Genomic DNA, 17,918 nt, shown 5'->3' on the forward strand with positions numbered 1-17,918 from the left:
AAGGAGGACATCTGACTCTGGGGACCTAGATAACAATGGTATGAAGGAGGACATCTGACTCTGGGGACCTAGATAACAATGGTATGAAGGAGGACATCTGACTGGGGACCTAGATAACAATGGTATGAAGGAGGACATCTGACTCTGGGGACCTAGATAACAATGGTATGAAGGAGGACATCTGACTCTGGGGACCTAGATAACAATGGTATGAAGGAGGACATCTGACTGGGGACCTAGATAACAATGGTATGAAGGAGGACATCTGACTGGGGACCTAGATAACAATGGTATGAAGGAGGACATCTGACTCTGGGGACCTAGATAACAATGGTATGAAGGAGGACATCTGACTCTGGGGACCTAGATAACAATGGTATGAAGGAGGACATCTGACTCTGGGGACCTAGATAACAATGGTATGAAGGAGGACATCTGACTGGGGACCTAGATAACAATGGTATGAAGGAGGACATCTGACTCTGGGGACCTAGATAACAATGGTATGAAGGAGGACATCTGACTCTGGGGACCTAGATAACAATGGTATGAAGGAGGACATCTGACTGGTTTTAAACAAGGCTCCATACATGTGCAGCCTGGCTGTATGGAGATGGGGGGTGGAATGGGGCTGTATGGGGGGGGGGGGGGGGGGGGGGGGTGGAATGGGGCTGTATGGAGATGGGGGGGTGGAATGGGGCTGTATGGAGATGGGGGGTGGAATGGGGCTGTATGGAGATGGGGGGGGTGGAATGGGGCTGTATGGAGATGGGGGGGGTGGAATGGGGCTGTATGGAGATGGGGGGTGGAATGGGACTGTATGGAGATGGGGGGGTGGAATGGGGTTGTATGGAGATGGGGGGGGTGGAATGGGGTTGTATGGAGATGGGGGGGGTGGAATGGGGCTGTATGGAGATGGGGGGGTGGAATGGGGCTGTATGGAGATGGGGGGGTGGAATGGGGCTGTATGGAGATGGGGGGGTGGAATGGGGCTGTATGGAGATGGGGGGGTGGAATGGGGCTGTATGGAGATGGGGGGTGGAATGGGGCTGTATGGAGATGGGGGGTGGAATGGGGCTGTATGGAGATGGGGGGTGGAATGGGGCTATATGGAGATGGGGGGGGTGGAATGGGGCTATATGGAGATGGGGGGGGTGGAATGGGGCTATATGGAGATGGGGGGGGGTGGAATGGGGCTGTATGGAGATGGGGGGGGGGTGGAATGGGGCTGTATGGAGATGGGGGGGTGGAATGGGGCTGTATGGAGATGGGGGTGGAATGGGGCTGTATGGAGATGGGGGTGGAATGGGGCTGTATGGAGATGGGGGGGTGGAATGGGGCTGTATGGAGATGGGGGGGTGGAATGGGGCTGTATGGAGATGGGGGGGGGGTGGAATGGGGCTATATGGAGATGGGGGGGGGTGGAATGGGGCTGTATGGAGATGGGGGGGGGGATGGAATGGGGCTGTATGGAGATGGGGGGATGGAATGGGGCTGTAACGTGATGGGGGGGTGGAATGTTTAATTGTGTTGTCTGTTCTCCAGCTGAGTTCCAGCACTCCGGACAGTGTGTTCCTGCTGATTGACTACCTGAAGCAGCTGTTACTGTTCCTCCATACCAACTACCTGCTGCCAGCTCTCTCACACACCTCCCATCTAATAGTACAGGCCTGGACGGCACTGCACGACTCCTGCAGGTAGGTACCCCTCCCATCTAACAGTACAGGATCTATACTCGGTCTGATCTGAGTGAGGGAAGCAGCAGAAAAGTAATTTAAGCTACTTAATTAACCGGAGCTGATAAAGCACGAGAGGAGGGAGAGGGGTGGGGCTCTAGCAGGCGGGGGAGGGGCCGTACTGACCCGGTGAGGGAGACACGAGAGACAGCAACCAACCAAGTAGTCTCGCGCTATAGTAGACGAATAGGTTACTTATCAAATATGATTACGTAGTACCCGTGTTGAATGCATTAACCTGGGAGAAACTAGTTCAGCTAACGTTAGATAGGCTAATTGAGGCTGCATGTGCTTTCTCATCCTACAGTTAAAACCTCTTGAAGCTAGGGGGCAGAATTTTTATATTTGGGAAAAAACGTTCCCAAGGTAAACGGACTATTTCTCAGGCTCAGATATTAGAATATGCATACAATTGACAGATTAGGATAGAAAACACTCTAAAGTTTCCAAAACTGTCAAAATATTGTCTGTGAGTATAACAGAACTGATTTTCCAGGCGATAACCTGAGGAACTCCAACCCGGAAGTGCTTTTTAAAATTTGTATCCTTGTTCCATTGCTTGCCCCTCCTCCATTTAAAGGCGTATCAACCAGATTTCTTTTCCAATGGCTTCCTCAGGCTGTGACCAGGCTTTAGACATAGTTTCAGGCTTTTATTTTGAAAAATGAGCGAGATTATCAAAACGTGTCAGTGGATGACCAGGTGTCCTTTTATTGTTTCCTGCGCAGGAGAGATTTGGCTCGACATTTTCTTTCTCTGTAGTATTGAACAGTTTACCGTCCGGTTAAAATAAGATCGATTATGTATGTTAAAAACAACCTGAGGATTGATTATAAAAAACCTTTGACATGTTTCTACGAACATTACGGATACTTTTGGGAATTTTCGTCTGCCCTTCAGGACCGTAACGAGCTTGTGGTTTTCTGAACATAACGCGCAAACCAAATGGCGATTTTTGGTTATAAAACTAATCTTTATCGAACAAAAATAACATTTATTGTGTAACTGGGAGTCTCGTGAGTACAAACATCCGAAGATTATCAAAGGTAAGCGATTAATCTTATTGCTTTTCTAACTTTCGTGACCAAGCTAATTTAAGGCTAGCTTTTCTAGCAGTGATTGATACTCACAATATGCTTTCCCTGTAAAGCATATTTTCAAAATCTGACACGATAGGTGGATTAACAACAAGCTAAGCTGTGTTTTGGTATATTTCACTTGTGATTCCATGATTATAAATATTTTTAGGATTATTTTTGAGTTTGGCGCGCTGCCAATTCATCGGTTGTTTACAAAAATGATCCCGTAAAAGGGATCCGTGCAGCAAGAAGTTAACAATTCCAACAACTCCATTCAGAACACCAAGTAGCAGGCGACCTGTTGGCTCTTGGTCGTTGTGGCCCATCCTTCTCCTTCTCCTTTAACTTTTCATTCCATCTTCCATTGATCAGATATCTCCTAACTTTTGTCACACATGGAGCGAGGCTTTATGACTGTAGTCTGGTACCACTTGACTTCTGACTGGCCAACAAGATACACGCTCCGCTCTGGTGAAAAGCAAGAGCAGCAGCATAAATACAAATCTCTCCCTCTCTGTCTACTGCAGCAGTCGTGTTCGGATCTGTACAGGCCCTTCCAGACAAGTCAGTTCAAATTACACATACCCAAGACCCGTGAAAATCAGATCCAACCCAGAACATTATTTAGAATTCTGGATCCGGACCCCCTGGGTCACCGGGTCTCGGGTACAGGTGGATCCGGACCCCCTGGGTCACCGGGTCTCAGGTACAGGTGGATCCGGACCCCCTGGGTCACCGGGTCTCGGGTACAGGTGGATCCAGACCCCCTCTGGTCACCGGGTCTCGGGTACAGGTGGATCCGGACCCCCTCGGGTCACCGGGTCTCGGGTACAGGTGGATCCGGACCCCCTCGGGTCACCGGGTCTCGGGTACAGGTGGATCCGGACCCCCTCTGGTCACCGGGTCTCGGGTACAGGTGGATCCGGACCCCCTGGGTCACCGGGTCTCGGGTACAGGTGGATCCGGACCCCCTCTGGTCACCGGGTCTCGGGTACAGGTGGATCCGGACTCCCTGGGTCACCGGGTCTCGGGTACAGGTGGATCCGGACCCCCTGGGTCACCGGGTGTCGGGTACAGGTGGATCCGGACCCCCTGGGTCACCGGGTGTCGGGTACAGGTGGATCCGGACCCCCTCTGGTCACCGGGTGTCGGGTACAGGTGGATCCGGACCCCCTCTGGTCACCGGGTGTCGGGTACAGGTGGATCCGGACCCCCTCTGGTCACCGGGTCTCGGGTACAGGTGGATCCGGACCCCCTCGGGTCACCGGGTCTCGGGTACAGGTGGATCCGGACCCCTCGGGTCACCGGGTCTCGGGTACAGGTGGATCCATGAAGACCTTTAATATCAATACATTTGTATAAATTACCAAAGTTAACCTGTCTGGCACCGGGGTTCCGCTAGCGGAACTCCTCCCACATTCCACTGAAAAGGCAAAGCGCGAAATTCAAAAAATATTTTTGAGAAATATTTAACTTTCACACATTAACAAGTCCAATACAGCAAATGAAAGGTACACATCTTGTGAATCCAGCCAACATGTCCGATTTTTAAAATGTTTTACAGCGAAAACAGCACGTATATTTATGTTAGCTCACCACCAAATACAAAAAAGCACTAACATTTTTCACAGCACAGGTAGCATGCACAAAACCAACCAAACTAACCAACAAACAACTTCATCAGATGACAGTCTTATAACATGTTATTCAATAAATCTATGTTTTGTTCGAAAAATGTGCATATTTCAGGTATAAATCATAGTTTACATTGCAGCTACAATCAGAAATTGCACCGAAAGCAGCCAGAATAATTAGACACCAACGTCAAATACCTAAATACTCATCATAAAACATTTCTGAAAAATACATAGTGTACAGCAAATGAAAGACAAGCATCTTGTGAATCCAGCCAATATTTCCGATTTATTAAGTGTTTTACAGCGAAAACACAATATAGCGTTATATTAGCTTACCACAATAGCCAGAAACACAAGCCATTTACCCGCAGCAAAAGTTAGCGATCGAAACAAACCAGCAAAAGATATATCATTTGACTAACCTTGATAAGCTTCATCAGATGACAGTCCTATAACATCAGGTTATACAATACACTTCTTTTTTGTTCGAAAATGTGCATATTTAGAGCTGAAATCAGTGGTTATACATTGTGCTAACGTAGCATCTTTTTCCTAGAATGTCCGGATATTTTTATGACACTCACCTATTCTGACCAAATAACTATTCATATACTTTACTAAAAAATACATGTTGTATAGGAAATGATAGATACACTAGTTCTTAATGAAATCGCCGTGTTAGAATTCTAAAAATAACTTCATTACGACATGCAGTTTACGTTATAACGAGAGAGAGCCCAAATCTGGGCGCAAAATAATTGTCAACATATTCCGACAGATATATGAAATATCATCATAAAATGGGTCCTACTTTTGATGATCTTCCATCAGAATGTTGTACAAGGGTGTCCTTTGTCCAGAACAATCGTTGTTTGGTTTTAGAACGGCCTTCTTCCCTCTCGAATTAGCAAGCTAACTAGCCAAGTGGCGCGTAGCTCTCCATCTTCACCATACCCAGAGAACGCAAGACGCCTAAACTCCCGAAAATATTTCAATAATCTGATGAAACTATATTGAAAAAACATACTTTACGATGATATGATCACATTTATCAAATAAAATCAAAGCCGGAGATATAACACGTCTATAACGATTGCTTTTCAGAAGCCATTACCGGTGACCTCTATGCGCTTCCTGGACAGAGGAATTCTGGGGTCATGTCATTCCAAGAGCTCTCTTTTCACCATAGAAACACCTAGAAACCCCATTTCACCTCTCACAGCCTATGGGACATCTAGTGGAAGGCGTATGAAGTGCATGTATACTCATACATATCAAGCACATTTATAGGCAGATCCTAGAACAGAGCATCGATTTCAGATTTTTCACTTTCTGACAGGAAGTTTGCTGCAAAAGGAGTTCTGTTTTACTCACAGATATAATTCAAACGGTTTTAGAAACTAGAGAGTGTTTTCTATCCAATAATAATATGCATATTGTACGAGCAAGAATTGAGTACGAGGCCGTTTTAAATTGGGCACGATTTTCCCCCAAAGTGAAAACAGCGCCCTCTGTCCTCATCAGGTTAAAAGAGATTGCCATATCGCTTCTGTTAATTATCCAGTAAATGTGTTTAATAGTGGTGTGATTGTTCCTGGGTATCTCTCTGTGGTACTAGAACACAGTAAATGTGGTGTGATTGTTCCTGGGTATTTGTGTATTAATTCTGTATTTTTCCGTCTGTGTGTTCCAGTGGGGAGGTGTCTGTATCATGTCTCCAGACCTACGCCCTTTCTCTGACCAACTCTACCTGGCTCCTGCTACAAGACACCACCAACGCCATCAAGACCTGGATACAAGACCGGCTCCAGACCTGATACGCACACATATACTGATACACACACACACACACACACACACACACACACATATATACTGATACACACACAGATACACACATATACTTTATGCACATACACGCTTTAAACACACAGTCTGAGACTCTTTGCTTGCATTGCTTTGGCCTCCTCCCTCCTCCCTTAGCCATCTCTCTCTGACTCTCTCATGGGCTTTATTGGCATGGGAAATGTGTTTACATTACCAAGTGAAATAACCAACAGTCTGTCGCTAGCTAGGTTAAATAACCAACAGTCTGTCACTAGCTAGGTTAAATAACCAACAGTCTGTCACTAGCTAGGTTAAATAACCAACAGTCTGTCACTAGCTAGGTGAAATAACCAACAGTCTGTCGCTAGCGAGGTGAAATAACCAACAGTCTGTCGCTAGCTAGGTGAAATAACCAACAGTCTGTCGCTAGCGAGGTGAAATAACCAACAGTCTGTCGCTAGCGAGGTGAAATAACCAACAGTCTGTCGCTAGCTAGGTGAAATAACCAACAGTCTGTCACTAGCTAGGTGAAATAACCAACAGTCTGTCACTAGCTAGGTGAAATAACCAACAGTCTGTCACTAGCTAGGTGAAATAACCAACAGTCTGTCACTAGCTAGGTGAAATAACCAACAGTCTGTCACTAGCTAGGTGAAATAACCAACAGTCTGTCACTAGCTAGGTGAAATAACCAACAGTCTGTCGCTAGCTAGGTGAAATAACCTACAGTCTGTCGCTAGCGAGGTGAAATAACCTACAGTCTGTCGCTAGCGAGGTGAAATAACCAACAGTCTGTCGCTAGCGAGGTGAAATAACCAACAGTCTGTCGCTAGCGAGGTGAAATAACCAACAGTCTGTCGCTAGCGAGGTGAAATAACCAACAGTCTGTCGCTAGCGAGGTGAAATAACCAACAGTCTGTCGCTAGCGAGGTGAAATAACCTACAGTCTGTCGCTAGCGAGGTGAAATAACCTACAGTCTGTCGCTAGCGAGGTGAAATAACCTACAGTCTGTCGCTAGCGAGGTGAAATAACCAACAGTCTGTCGCTAGCGAGGTGAAATAACCAACAGTCTGTCGCTAGCGAGGTGAAATAACCAACAGTCTGTCGCTAGCGAGGTGAAATAACCAACAGTCTGTCGCTAGCGAGGTGAAATAACCAACAGTCTGTCGCTAGCGAGGTGAAATAACCAACAGTCTGTCGCTAGCGAGGTGAAATAACCAACAGTCTGTCGCTAGCGAGGTGAAATAACCAACAGTCTGTCGCTAGCGAGGTGAAATAACCAACAGTCTGTCGCTAGCGAGGTGAAATAACCAACAGTCTGTCGCTAGCGAGGTGAAATAACCAACAGTCTGTCGCTAGCGAGGTGAAATAACCAACAGTCTGTCGCTAGCGAGGTGAAATAACCAACAGTCTGTCGCTAGCGAGGTGAAATAACCAACAGTCTGTCGCTAGCGAGGTGAAATAACCAACAGTCTGTCGCTAGCGAGGTGAAATAACCAACAGTCTGTCGCTAGCGAGGTGAAATAACCAACAGTCTGTCGCTAGCGAGGTGAAATAACCAACAGTCTGTCGCTAGCTAGGTGAAATAACCAACAGTCTGTCACTAGCTAGGTGAAATAACCAACAGTCTGTCGCTAGCGAGGTGAAATAACCAACAGTCTGTCGCTAGCGAGGTGAAATAACCAACAGTCTCTCGCTAGCGAGGTGAAATAACCAACAGTCTGTCGCTAGCGAGGTGAAATAACCAACAGTCTGTCGCTAGCGAGGGGAAATAACCAACAGTCTGTCGCTAGCGAGGTGAAATAACCAACATATGTGTTTACTCTGGTCTTGGCATGCGCGCTCTAGCCAACAGCTGGCAGATGGTGCTGGTAGGCTAGTCTACATGGGGACATTATTATGGATCAGAGAGGATGCCGGTAGGCTAGTCTACATGGGGACATTATTATGGATCAGAGAGGATGCCGGTAGGCCAGTCTACATGGGGACATTATTATGGATCAGAGAGGATGCCGGTAGGCCAGTCTACATGGGGACATTATTATGGATCAGAGAGGATGCCGGTAGGCTAGTCTACATGGGGACATTATTATGGATCAGAGAGGATGCCGGTAGGCTAGTCTACATGGGGACATTATTATGGATCAGAGAGGATGCCGGTAGGCTAGTCTACATGGGGACATTATTATGGATCAGAGAGGATGCCGGTAGGCTAGTCTACATGGGGACATTATTATGGATCAGAGAGGATGCCGGTAGGCTAGTCTACATGGGGACATTATTATGGATCAGAGAGGATGCCGGTAGGCTAGTCTACATGGGGACATTATTATGGATCAGAGAGGATGCCGGTAGGCTAGTCTACATGGGGACATTATTATGGATCAGAGAGGATGCCGGTAGGCTAGTCTACATGGGGACATTATTATGGATCAGAGAGGATGCCGGTAGGCTAGTCTACATGGGGACATTATTATGGATCAGAGAGGATGCCGGTAGGCTAGTCTACATGGGGACATTATTATGGATCAGAGAGGATGCCGGTAGGCTAGTCTACATGGGGACATTATTATGGATCAGAGAGGATGCCGGTAGGCTAGTCTACATGGGGACATTATTATGGATCAGAGAGGATGCCGGTAGGCTAGTCTACATGGGGACATTATTATGGATCAGAGAGGATGCCGGTAGGCTAGTCTACATGGGGACATTATTATGGATCAGAGAGGATGCCGGTAGGCTAGTCTACATGGGGACATTATTATGGATCAGAGAGGATGCCGGTAGGCTAGTCTACATGGGGACATTATTATGGATCAGAGAGGATGCCGGTAGGCTAGTCTACATGGGGACATTATTATGGATCAGAGAGGATGCCGGTAGGCTAGTCTACATGGGGACATTATTATGGATCAGAGAGGATGCCGGTAGGCTAGTCTACATGGGGACATTATTATGGATCAGAGAGGATGCCGGTAGGCTAGTCTACATGGGGACATTATTATGGATCAGAGAGGATGCCGGTAGGCTAGTCTACATGGGGACATTATTATGGATCAGAGAGGATGCCGGTAGGCTAGTCTACATGGGGACATTATTATGGATCAGAGAGGATGCCGGTAGGCTAGTCTACATGGGGACATTATTATGGATCAGAGAGGATGCCGGTAGGCTAGTCTACATGGGGACATTATTATGGATCAGAGAGGATGCCGGTAGGCTAGTCTACATGGGGACATTATTATGGATCAGAGAGGATGCCGGTAGGCTAGTCTACATGGGGACATTATTATGGATCAGAGAGGATGCCGGTAGGCTAGTCTACATGGGGACATTATTATGGATCAGAGAGGATGCCGGTAGGCTAGTCTACATGGGGACATTATTATGGATCAGAGGGGATGCCGGTAGGCTAGTCTACATGGGGACATTATTATGGATCAGAGAGGATGCCGGTAGGCTAGTCTACATGGGGACATTATTATGGATCAGAGAGGATGCCGGTAGGCTAGTCTACATGGGGACATTATTATGGATCAGAGAGGATGCCGGTAGGCTAGTCTACATGGGGACATTATTATGGATCAGAGAGGATGCCGGTAGGCTAGTCTACATGAGGACATTATTATGGATCAGAGAGGATGCCGGTAGGCTAGTCTACATGGGGACATTATTATGGATCAGAGAGGATGCCGGTAGGCTAGTCTACATGGGGACATTATTATGGATCAGAGAGGATGCCGGTAGGCTAGTCTACATGGGGACATTATTATGGATCAGAGAGGATGCCGGTAGGCTAGTCTACATGGGGACATTATTATGGATCAGAGAGGATGCCGGTAGGCTAGTCTACATGGGGACATTATTATGGATCAGAGAGGATGCCGGTAGGCTAGTCTACATGGGGACATTATTATGGATCAGAGAGGATGCCGGTAGGCTAGTCTACATGGGGACATTATTATGGATCAGAGAGGATGCCGGTAGGCTAGTCTACATGGGGACATTATTATGGATCAGAGAGGATGCCGGTAGGCTAGTCTACATGGGGACATTATTATGGATCAGAGAGGATGCCGGTAGGCTAGTCTACATGGGGACATTATTATGGATCAGAGAGGATGCCGGTAGGCTAGTCTACATGGGGACATTATTATGGATCAGAGAGGATGCCGGTAGGCTAGTCTACATGGGGACATTATTATGGATCAGAGAGGATGCCGGTAGGCTAGTCTACATGGGGACATTATTATGGATCAGAGAGGATGCCGGTAGGCTAGTCTACATGGGGACATTATTATGGATCAGAGAGGATGCCGGTAGGCTAGTCTACATGGGGACATTATTATGGATCAGAGAGGATGCCGGTAGGCTAGTCTACATGGGGACATTATTATGGATCAGAGAGGATGCCGGTAGGCTAGTCTACATGGGGACATTATTATGGATCAGAGAGGATGCCGGTAGGCTAGTCTACATGGGGACATTATTATGGATCAGAGAGGATGCCGGTAGGCTAGTCTACATGGGGACATTATTATGGATCAGAGAGGATGCCGGTAGACTAGTCTACATGGGGACATTATTATGGATCAGAGAGGATGCCGGTAGGCTAGTCTACATGGGGACATTATTATGGATCAGAGAGGATGCCGGTAGGCTAGTCTACATGGGGACATTATTATGGATCAGAGAGGATGCCGGTAGGCTAGTCTACATGGGGACATTATTATGGATCAGAGAGGATGCCGGTAGGCTAGTCTACATGGGGACATTATTATGGATCAGAGAGGATGCCGGTAGGCTAGTCTACATGAGGACATTATTATGGATCAGAGAGGATGCCGGTAGGCTAGTCTACATGGGGACATTATTATGGATCAGAGAGGATGCCGGTAGGCTAGTCTACATGGGGACATTATTATGGATCAGAGAGGATGCCGGTAGGCTAGTCTACATGGGGACATTATTATGGATCAGAGAGGATGCCGGTAGGCTAGTCTACATGGGGACATTATTATGGATCAGAGGGGATGCCGGTAGGCTAGTCTACATGGGGACATTATTATGGATCAGAGGGGATGCCGGTAGGCTAGTCTACATGGGGACATTATTATGGATCAGAGAGGATGCCGGTAGGCTAGTCTACATGGGGACATTATTATGGATCAGAGAGGATGCCGGTAGGCTAGTCTACATGGGGACATTATTATGGATCAGAGAGGATGCCGGTAGGCTAGTCTACATGGGGACATTATTATGGATCAGAGAGGATGCCGGTAGGCTAGTCTACATGGGGACATTATTATGGATCAGAGGGGATGCCGGTAGGCTAGTCTACATGGGGACATTATTATGGATCAGAGAGGATGCCGGTAGGCTAGTCTACATGGGGACATTATTATGGATCAGAGAGGATGCCGGTAGGCTAGTCTACATGGGGACATTATTATGGATCAGAGAGGATGCCGGTAGGCTAGTCTACATGGGGACATTATTATGGATCAGAGAGGATGCCGGTAGGCTAGTCTACATGGGGACATTATTATGGATCAGAGAGATATTTGTCAAATGTCAGTGAAGCATCGATCATCATGTCACCAGGATAAGACCCTGGATATTTATTGTAAAGCAGCATCAAGCTCATCACCGTGCTCTTTCACCCCCCTGGGAAGTTCTTCATAACTTATTTCATGTGTAGCCTAATAAACTGCATGGTTTCCTGAGTCGTAGTGGGAGGATCACACAACATGTCACGCAACTCCAACTTTACTTATGATGGTTATTATATCAGTATTTGCATAGTAAGTCATTTCCACCGCCTTGTCTTGCATAATACATTTTACAGACACAAACAGATCTATCTCTCTCTCTCAGATCCTCTCCCTCTATCTCCACCTCCTCTTTCTGGGATCCCCTCCCTCTCTTTTCTATAAAGACTGATTTATAAACGTGTTGTTTATTAGAGGGAGGGTTATAAGCGCTGTATTCAGGGTCATAAACTGGTTATTCATGTTTATAAATATAGGAGCTTTGTTAAGGGGGAGGGGGCGTCTTGCTCCTGAAATCAAACCCTCTCTCTTCGTCTCCTCCTGTCTCTCCGTTCTCCTCGTCTCTCTCTCTCCTCTCTCTCTCCTGTCTCTCCTCCCCTGACAGTGCTAACCCACTGAGCTAATAAACACTGAGACTGGACTAGTGCTGCTTCGCTCTGTTTACTTGAAGGCTGATGTTCTGTGTGTGTGTGTGTTGGGGTGATGATGGACCTCCGTCCTAGTCCCCCCTCCCCTTTCTCCCTGTTACGACTGATTTATGTAGGGTTTCTGTTGTTAATTTGTTACTTTATACATATGTAAATGATTTCTAATAAAGACTCCAGCCCCATTCTGTGTCAGTGTGTGAGAGATAAAGAACGATAGTGTATAATTATCCTTGTGAAAGTGCTCATATAAGATGAGGACAATTTGTAGTGGTCTTTATGTTTCGACATGCTTGGTTATGATTGGCTGGCTACCCAGACTCATTGCTCCAGCCAAACTCTACGCAACGCCCACAGACGTTAGTTTATTCTCTGCAATGAGTCTGGGGTTTCGTTCAGTTCTCTTGAACGTTGGGTACTTTGCAGAACGGCTTGTACTGAATGACACATTAACCACAAAACGTTCTTGAACAGACTGAGGTACGTTTGGTGGGTGTAGTATTTATTATGGATCCCCATGAGTTCCTGCCAAGGCAGCAGATGCTCTTCCTGGGGTTTATTGTGGATCCCCATTAGTTCCTGCCAAGGCAGCAGCTACTCTTCCTGGGGTTTATTATGGATCCCCATTAGTTCCTGCCAAGGCAGCAGCTTGTCTTCCTGGGGTTTATTATGGATCCCCATTAGTTCCTGCCAAGGCAGCAGCTACTCTTGTTGTGGGTTATTATGGATCCCCATTAGTTCCTGCCAAGGCAGCAGCTACTCTTCCTGGGGTTTATTATGGATCCCCATTAGTTCCTGCCAAGGCAGCAGCTACTCTTCCTGGGGTTTATTATGGATCCCCATTAGTTCCTGTCAAGGCAGCAGCTACTCTTCCTGGGGTTTATTATGGATCCCCATTAGTTCCTGCCAAGGCAGCAGCTCCTCTTCCTGGGGTTTATTATGGATCCCCATTAGTTCCTGTTGCCAAGGCAGCAGCTACTCTTCCTGGGGTTTATTATGGATCCCCATTAGTTCCTGCCAAGGCAGCAGCTACTCTTCCTGGGGTTTATTATGGATCCCCATTAGTTCCTGTCAAGGCAGCAGCTACTCTTCCTGGGGTTTATTATGGATCCCCATTAGTTCCTGCCAAGGCAGCAGCTACTCTTCCTGGGGTTTATTATGGATCCCCATTAGTTCCTGCCAAGGCAGCAGCTACTCTTCCTGGGGTTTATTATGGATCCCCATTAGTTCCTGCCAAGGCAGCAGCTACTCTTCCTGGGGTTTATTATGGATCCCCATTAGTTCCTGCCAAGGCAGCAGCTACTCTTCCTGGGGTTTATTATGGATCCTCATTAGTTCCTGCCAAGGCAGCAGCTACTCTTCCTGGGGTTTATTATGGATCCCCAGTAGTTCCTGTTGCCAAGGTAGCAGCTACTCTTCCTGGGGTTTATTATGGATCCCCATTAGTTCCTGCCAAGGCAGCAGCTACTCTTCCTGGGGTTTATTATGGATCCCCATTAGTTCCTGCCAAGGCAGCAGCTACTCTTCCTGGGGTTTATTATGGATCCTCATTAGTTCCTGCCAAGGCAGCAGCTACTCTTCCTGGGGTTTATTATGGATCCCCATTAGTTCCTGCCAAGGTAGCAGCTACTCTTCCTGGGGTTTATTATGGATCCCCATTAGTTCCTGCCAAGGCAGCAGCTACTCTTCCTGGGGTTTATTATGGATCCCCATTAGTTCCTGCCAAGGCAGCAGCTACTCTTCCTGGGGTTTATTATGGATCCCCATTAGTTCCTGCCAAGGCAGCAGCTACTCTTCCTGGGGTTTATTATGGATCCCCATTAGTTCCTGCCAAGACAGCAGCTACTCTTCCTGGGGTTTATTATGGATCCCCATTTAGTTCCTGCCAAGGCAGCAGCTACTCTTCCTGGGGTTTATTATGGACCCCCATTAGTTCCTGCCAAGGCAGCAGCTACTCTTCCTGGGGTTTATTATGGATCCCCATTAGTTCCTGTCAAGGCAGCAGCTACTCTTCCTGGGGTTTATTATGGATCCCCATTAGTTCCTGTCAAGGCAGCAGCTACTCTTCCTGGGGTTTATTATGGATCCCCATTAGTTCCTGCCAAGGCAGCAGCTACTCTTCCTGGGGTTTATTATGGATCCTCATTAGTTCCTGCCAAGGTAGCAGCTACTCTTCCTGGGGTTTATTATGGATCCCCATTAGTTCCTGCCAAGGCAGCAGCTACTCTTCCTGGGGTTTATTATGGATCCTCATTAGTTCCTGCCAAGGCAGCAGCTACTCTTCCTGGGGTTTATTATGGATCCCCATTAGTTCCTGCCAAGGCAGCAGCTACTCTTCCTGGGGTTTATTATGGATCCCCATTAGTTCCTGCCAAGGCAGCAGCTACTCTTCCTGGGGTTTATTATGGATCCCCATTAGTTCCTGTCAAGGCAGCAGCTACTCTTCCTGGGGTTTATTATGGATCCCCATTAGTTCCTGCCAAGGCAGCAGCTCCTCTTCCTGGGGTTTATTATGGATCCCCATTAGTTCCTGTTGCCAAGGCAGCAGCTACTCTTCCTGGGGTTTATTATGGATCCCCATTAGTTCCTGCCAAGGCAGCAGCTACTCTTCCTGGGGTTTATTATGGATCCCCATTAGTTCCTGTCAAGGCAGCAGCTACTCTTCCTGGGGTTTATTATGGATCCCCATTAGTTCCTGCCAAGGCAGCAGCTACTCTTCCTGGGGTTTATTATGGATCCCCATTAGTTCCTGCCAAGGCAGCAGCTACTCTTCCTGGGGTTTATTATGGATCCCCATTAGTTCCTGCCAAGGCAGCAGCTACTCTTCCTGGGGTTTATTATGGATCCCCATTAGTTCCTGCCAAGGTAGCAGCTACTCTTCCTGGGGTCAAGCAACATTAAGGCAGTTATATACAATAAAAATTACTTTACATTAAATAACACTTTCCCCAGGCCACTACTCCACTATCACATATTTACAATACAACGTACATGTGTGTAGAGTGCTTGTCTTATCATGTGTATGTGTGTCTTTGCCTGTGTGTTTGACTCTTCACAGTCCCCGCTGTTCCATTTCATGTTTTATAAATCTGATTCTACTGCTGCATCAGTTACTTGATGTGGAATAGAGTTCCATGTAGTCATGGCTCTATGTAGTAATGTGTGCCTCCCATAGTCTGTTCTGGACTTGGGGACTGTGAAGACACCTCTGGTGGCATGTCTTGTGTGGTACGCATTTGTGTCCGAGCTGTGTGCCAGTAGTTCAAACAGACAGCTCGGTGCATTCAACATGTCAATACCTCTCACAAGTAACAAGTAGTGATGAAGTCAATCTCTCCTCCACTTTGAGCCATGAGAGATTGGCATATTGTTAGCTCTCTGTACATCCAAGGGAAGGGCTGCCAACTTTCTCACTACCAAATAAGGGCCAGAAGGTGGTGCCAGTGCACGGTGCTGTGGGTACGGTGTGGTGGTATGGGAATGAATATACAGTGTATATTCTTATTCAATTGGAAAGGAAAAACATTTGTATATTCCATTTAGTCTATGGCTTTACTAAAACTGTATCATTATGTAATCTTGTGTGAATAAACCTCAAAATAAATGATAAAATAAATCACAATTTGGGCCTTTACAGAAATAAAACAAAACATTTAAAATGGAAAAGAGGGGCATGAGTCACCAAGTCTACTTGTTGTTGCTGTTCTTGACTGATTCAAGCAGTCCTTTGTCCTCTTGCAAAGCCAGAGAGAAGTCCTTACATGACAAGTCACAGTTCCCAGATATTTGAAGTTCATTTTTGATCAGCTCTGTGCTGCATCTGTTTCTTGATTCTGACCATTTAATGGTAATCAGGGAGAAAATCCTCTCTACAAAGGCATTTGAGCCTGGCACACTGAGGACAAATGAGACAATCCTGAACATGTTGATCAAGTTGGCTTTTTCTAGGTTTTGGTAAACTGCCACCCACTTCTCACTGGTGGATTTTGTGGTATCCTGTCTGGCTTTCTGTATTTCCTCCCAGCACAAAACTCTCCATAGAGTTGGTCCAGACTGTCTCTGTCATTGAGGGCAACCACCACCAAGGAGAGCTCCTCATAGAGGCCCATCAGTTTCACCATTACATGTTCTGGGGAGAAATCAAACCACCTGTCAATGTATGTAATGTGTCATATAGCTTCCTGTTGCTGCTTGGTCCTTTGTGCTGACAGTGGTTTGTCCATCAGCTGCTTGGTCCTTTGTGCTGACAGTGGTTTGTCCATCAGCTGCTTGGTCCTTTGTGCTGACAGTGGTTTGTCCATCAGCTGCTTGGTCCTTTGTGCTGACAGTGGTTTGTCCATCAGCTGCTTGGTCCTTTGTGCTGACAGTGGTTGTCAGCTGGTCTGGTAAACCTTAAGATGTTTCCGCTGAAGCATCTTCATGTTGAACTTCCTCGTAAACATCTGTGATGCAGAGCGTTGTTTTCGCCAGCTTTTTTACGAGTTGGTCAAATACACACCCCACGTTGTGGAAAAAGCAGAGATAAATCTCAGCAGCTTCCGTTACTTTTCTTCATACTCAACAAAACTCTTCAGAGGCACAGGACAGGTCTCCTCAAGGGAGTATGATGTAGAGCCAGCAGGAGACCATCGACAGCTGGATGAAGAGAGCCATCGTGTGCAAACATGTCGCAGAATTTCACAACACGCAATGTCAACAAAGGCAAATAAATGTACGCAGTTCCTCTCTTCGGGAAGCAGATACTGAGAAGTGGCTGTAGATCTTTAAAACAATTGTCTCCATATCCACTGACCGCTGATCGCAGGCGTTATGAGCTATGTGAGCTGGGCAATTAGCTTTCAGAATGGGATTGTTGGCACTGCTCAATGACTGGTGAACGGAGTGGTGTTTTCCAATTGTCCGTTTCCGCAGTAGACGTCATGAAGAATGCACCGATATTGCTAGCACCTTTAGCTAGCGTGGCCTTCTTGTGCATTTCTGTGGATGCATGCTGAGTTAGGTCATTCTCCCCTCCATGGCCCCTCCCGACAGCTTAAAGTACAGAAAGCTTTCGTCGAGTCACCACTGACGGGCTTAACACACGTCTGTTTTGCTCCCTGTTTGTTGTAGCTGTACAGTCTTATTTTTTTTGCAGGTTTATCCATATTTCGTTAATCTGCCGAACCGACCGAACAACAGAAATGACTTTGCAGGAATTGGCGCGTTTACGCTATACTGTGATTGGATGATTATACAGGACAAGGGAGGTCCCGTATGGGACAAACTCATTTAGCTCAATATAAGGGACATCTAATACGGGACAGTTGGCAACACTATCCAAGTGCCAGCCATGCTGCCCTGTTCTGAGCCAATTGCAATTTTCCTAATTCCCTTTTTGTGGCACCTGACTGAACAGTAGTCCAGGTGAGACAAAACTAGTGAGGTGTGGCTAGAAGCAATGAG

The 17,918-nt window shown here is 46.8% G+C and overlaps 1 protein-coding gene across 4 annotated transcripts in view; it reads left to right on the forward strand.

Annotated features, from left to right (window-relative positions):
* The window catches only part of tmem214 (transmembrane protein 214), a 74,686-nt gene extending 66,274 nt beyond the window's left edge, over positions 1-8,412 (forward strand). The window contains exons 16-18 of one of the 4 annotated variants that reach the window (XR_005475961.1): positions 1,546-1,697; positions 6,146-8,015; positions 8,047-8,412. Coding sequence is in view for 1 of the 4 variants with exons in the window: in XM_038986723.1 (XP_038842651.1) it covers positions 1,546-1,697; positions 6,146-6,269 (276 nt within the window). In the remaining 3 variants the exon portion in view is untranslated. Of the gene's footprint in view, positions 1-1,545; positions 1,698-6,145 lie in introns of all 4 variants that reach the window. The other 3 variants (XR_005475962.1, XR_005475960.1, XM_038986723.1) reach the window with 3 other exon arrangements.
* The last annotated feature ends 9,506 nt before the right edge of the window (positions 8,413-17,918 follow it).

The sequence above is a fragment of the Salvelinus namaycush genome, unplaced genomic scaffold (genome assembly GCF_016432855.1).
Source record: "Salvelinus namaycush isolate Seneca unplaced genomic scaffold, SaNama_1.0 Scaffold564, whole genome shotgun sequence".
In the NCBI taxonomy this organism is placed as follows: Eukaryota; Metazoa; Chordata; class Actinopteri; order Salmoniformes; family Salmonidae; genus Salvelinus; species Salvelinus namaycush.